The following is a 4,696-nucleotide window of genomic DNA, read 5'->3' as shown; positions in this document are numbered from 1 at the left end:
TTAAGATCATACATTCTGCTTATGTGCCCCAGGGTTCGCCAGTCCAATCCCGGGTGCAGAACTACACACCACTTGTTAATCCATGCTGTGACAGGTGTCCCACATATAAAAAGTAGAGGAAGATGGGCATGGATGTTAGCTCAGGACCAGTCTTCCTCAGCAAAAAGAGGAGGATTGGCAGCAGATGTTAGCTCAGGGCTAATCTTCCTCAAAAAAAAATCAGTTGTGGCAGGAGTTCAGGGGGAAAGATGAATAAGTGGAGCACAGGGGTTTTTTAGGGCCATGAAACTATTTTGTCTGATGCTGTAATGGTGGGTACATGTCATTATACATTTGTCAAAACCCTTACAATGTGCAACACAAAGAGTGAACCCTAATGCAAGCAATGGATTTTAGTTGATAATAATACATTGGTATTGGCTCGTGAATTGTAACAAATGTACCACAATAGTGCAAGATGTTCATAACAGAGAAACTGGGGAAGGAAGATTAGAGGGTATACAGGAATGCTTTACATTTTCTGCTCATTTTTCTCTAAACCTAAAACTGATCTTAAAAGTAGCCTATTAATTAATTTAAAAGAACAAATGCAACAACAAAGTTTGAGGACTCACATTACTTGACTTCAAGACTTACTATAAAACTACAGTATCAAACACTGTGTGGTATTGGCAAAAAGATAGACATATAAATCTGTGGAACAGAATAGATTCTTGGAATAGGTCCTCATATATATGGCCAATTCATTTTCAACAAGGTGCAAAGTTAATTCAATAAAGAAAGGATGAGCTTTTCAAGGAATGATGCTGGGAAAATCGAACATACACACGCCAAACAATAAACTTTAACCTATACCCTGTACTATATAAAAAAATTTAAGTCAAAATGGATTGTAGACCTAAATTTGCCATGTAAAATGGTAAAACTTGCAGAAAATTTCCTTGTGAACTGAACTTGCCTTTGGCACAGTTTTCCTTCATATGACACCCAAAGCACAATCCATAAAAGAAAAAAATTGATGAATTGGACTTCATCAGAATTTAAAATTTCTTCTCTTTGAAAGTCACTATTAACAGAATGAAAAAACAAGCACCAATTGGTATAAAATATTTGCAAAGCACATGTCTGATAAATGACTTTTTAAAATATATCAATAATTCTCAAAACTAAATAATAGGAAAACAAACAACCTGATGTTTTTAAATGGGAAAAATAGTTGACAGATATTTTGCCAAAGAAGATATAAGCACAAGAAAAATATTCATCATTAGTCATTATGGAAATGCAACTAAAAATCACAATTCGAACACACTATGCATTTATTAGAATTGTAGAATAAAATTAAAACCTGACAGTACCAAGTGCTGACACAGAAATGGTGCAAGTGGAACTTATACATTGTTCGTGGGAATGTAAAACAGTACAACCTCTTGTAAAACAGTCTGTCAGTGTCTCATAAATCTAAACACTTACCATACGATGCAGAAATCTTGCTCCTAGGTTTCTGCTCAGGGCCATTGAAAACTTAATGTTCACACAAAAACCTGTATGCAGATATTTATAGCAGCTTTATCCATAATCACCAAAAATTGACATTATTCATATCACCAACTGACATTTTGAGTGGTGAAGGAAGACCTTCAGATGGTGAGCGAATAAACTGTGGGACGATTATACAATGAAACACTACTCAAAAATAAAAAGGAACAAACTATCAATAAACACAGCAACATGAATGAATCTCGAATGCATTATGCTAGATAAAAGAAGACAAACTCAGAAGACTTACATACTTTATGATTCAACTTATATGACATTCTGGAGATGGCAAAACTATAGGCACAGAAAACAGTTCAGTGACCATCAAGACTTAGGAGGAGATGGAAAAGTTGATCAAATTGACTACATAGGGGCACGAGGAGATCTGGGGGGATGATGGATGATGTAATTTTGGGATATGCATCTTGATTGCAGTGATGGTTACATGACTGTATATATTTGTCAAATATCATAGAACTGTACACTAAAAAGGGTAAATTTTACTGAATATAAATTATATCCCAATAAATAAAAAGATTTGGGGAAGGATTTCCATTTCTGAACCACCTTTCCATCCCCCCCAACACACACAACTATAAAACCCAAGCAATGCTATATAAAGCATTTTTTTTTAATTCTATCAAATGCTTGCTGAGCTTTCAAGAAAATAAGGAAAATCACCAGTAGGCAAAAACAAAGAAAAAGCTGAAAATCAGAATGACAATCAGGTAATAATATCATGCTTGCCAGGGAGTATTTGCAGATCTCAGTAAATAAGAGGCTTCAGATGAGTATACTAGAGCAGGAGTCAAACCCTTGGACCTACATGTTGTAGTAAGTTGGAAATGGGATCATGACTAAAGCTTGTATCCTCAAAGGCCTACACATTCAGTAAAAGAATGGACAAAGAAAAAATCTCCTCACTGGCAGAGGAGAACAACCTGGATATTTGTCTATGTTAGCTTGGGTTCTGGGGGAAAAACATCTCCCTTGAAAGTTTACAAACACAAACTGTTGCTCAAGATTTTTGCAACATGCATGGTCCCAGAATAATAATTCTAAGCTGAATAATTATGCTAAGCCAAACAATTATGATAAGACGGTCTGAGTTGGTATTTTTCTGGATAACTTGATAGAAGCAAACATAAATCCTCTCACAAAATAGATTGTGCAGGATTTCCATATGTGAAGGCCAACTAAACATGAGCCAATGATCCAAAATTACAAAGCAACCACATTGAGCAACAGTTAACAGAACAAGAAATGTCAAACTTTGGCACAGTTTCTATCTTCACAGTTTAGTATCTTCAGATAATGGAATTGTTGTCAATATTACAAGATAAGGATGTTTAGGATGTTCAAAGAAATAAAATCAAGTTGAAAACATGAGAAAAGAACACAATGCTATCAATGATGGCACATATATTGAAAGAAACAAATAGAAGTTACATAAATGCAAAATATTTTTGGAAATTAAAAACTTAGACATTTCAACAGTACTTTATACATAACAGAAAAAAACAACTATAAAACTTATTAGATGGAGGTAAAGAATTACCTAGAACACAGCTCAAAGAGACAGCGAGATAAACTAAAATAAAACAGAGGTAAGATGTGGCAGATAGAATGAGAAAAACTGACACATGGAATGACCAGAAAGAATGAAGAAACAATAATCAAAAAGATATTAGCTGAGTGATTCTTCCCAAGTTAACAAAAAAGTTTTATCTTTAAATTTAGGAGGGACAAGTCTCAAACAGGATAAATAAAAATAACCAAAGTAGTGAAATTTCAAAATACCAAATACAAAGAGAAGATCTTAAGAGTAGCCAGAGAGAAACCACAGATTATTGACAAGAAAAGATATTAGACCAAAGGAAGGCTTTTCAGTAGCAAAAATAGAAACCAGAATGGCTGAATTCTGGCTAGTCAAGGATAATGATGGCTACCTAAAACTGAACCTCTCCACAAATACTCCAAAAGCAATACAAGTCAAAAAGACGAAATAAAACTGAACAAAACACATGCCTCAGCAAAATTAGAAGATAGAGAGTGCTACACACTTCAAAACACTATAAGCAGGAAAATAAACACCAAATGCAAACAGTTCTATTGTTCATGCTCCCTTGGCAAGTTTTTGTGGAGAGTAAGGATCAACGAGAAAAACTGTGTGGAAGGAAGGAGAGGGAAATGAGTGGAGTGTCCACGATTTATCTAAAATCACTTCAACAGAAAGAAAATCCACCCAATGTTAGAAAAGATTGGAAAGGAGTTCTGGGATCGTAGGAAACACAGTTGGGAGATTCTACTGTCATCACAGTTCCTGTAATGGCTGCTTCCTGGAAGGAGATGTCAAGTGGAACCTCTTAGCTTCAGTATCTGGAACTCCAGAAATGGAATATTTCAAGCCAGATAGAATTTTCTTTCTATCTATCTATCTATCTATCTATCTATCTATCTATCCAATTTCCTATTTCTGTGGAATCTTAAGCCCTCAAGATCCTGCCACCTCAATATCCCAACATCATGACCTCAGTTTCAACACAATTACTATTAATCCTTATTAAACTGTTTTTGGTGCTGCCTGTTGTTGAAGTAGCACAAGCCAGAGATGCAACCACTCTCTTGTTAGATACGGTTCTCAGCATTATAGACATTTGTACTTGTTTGAGTGTACATGCATGAAAGAGAAATGGACAGATGTGCCTTTGTTTTGTTTTGGGTTTTAGTTTTTTTGAGGAAGATTAACCCTGAGCTAACTTCTGCCAATCCTCCTCTTTTTGCTGAGGAAGACTGGCCCTAGCTAACATCGGTGCCCATCTTCCTCTACTTTCTATGTGGGATGCCTACCACAGCATGACTTGCCAAGCGGTGCCATGTCCGCACCCGGGATCCAAACTGGGGAACCCTGAGCTGCCAAAGCAGAAGGTGTGAACTTAACTGCTGCACCACACTGGCCCCTGGACAGATGTGACTTTGAAGGGCCTCCTGAACCAAATCTCACCCTGAAAACCTTTGTGCTATTGAGGTTAAGACTGTTTCAGTGTCTGAAAGTGCTCAAGAAACAGTAAACAGGGTAACTACACATTTTTAGATGTTTCCCTTTTAATGGAACAAATTAATATATGTTAAATGGGAAAAAATGGTTTTTTCACAG

At 36.0% G+C, this 4,696-nt stretch overlaps 1 protein-coding gene across 1 annotated transcript; it reads left to right on the top strand.

Moving 5' to 3' along the window:
• Positions 1 to 4,065: 4,065 nt before the first annotated feature.
• On the top strand, positions 4,066 to 4,224 carry LOC139041657 (small integral membrane protein 30-like). The gene has a single exon (XM_070495260.1). It carries the CDS (start codon positions 4,066 to 4,068, stop codon positions 4,222 to 4,224), a length of 159 nt encoding a protein of 52 aa, XP_070351361.1.
• Positions 4,225 to 4,696: the final 472 nt, after the last annotated feature.

The sequence above is a fragment of the Equus asinus genome, chromosome 22 (genome assembly GCF_041296235.1).
Source record: "Equus asinus isolate D_3611 breed Donkey chromosome 22, EquAss-T2T_v2, whole genome shotgun sequence".
NCBI classification, from domain to species: Eukaryota; Metazoa; Chordata; class Mammalia; order Perissodactyla; family Equidae; genus Equus; species Equus asinus.
The sequence above is the reverse complement of the archived record's forward strand: the minus strand, read 5'-3'. Positions and strand labels throughout refer to the sequence as shown.

What these genes read in the sequence shown, in the direction of transcription:
- LOC139041657 (XM_070495260.1), top strand. Translation starts at nt 4,066, where the DNA reads ATGACCTCAGTTTCAACACAATTACTATTAATCCTTATTAAACTGTTT.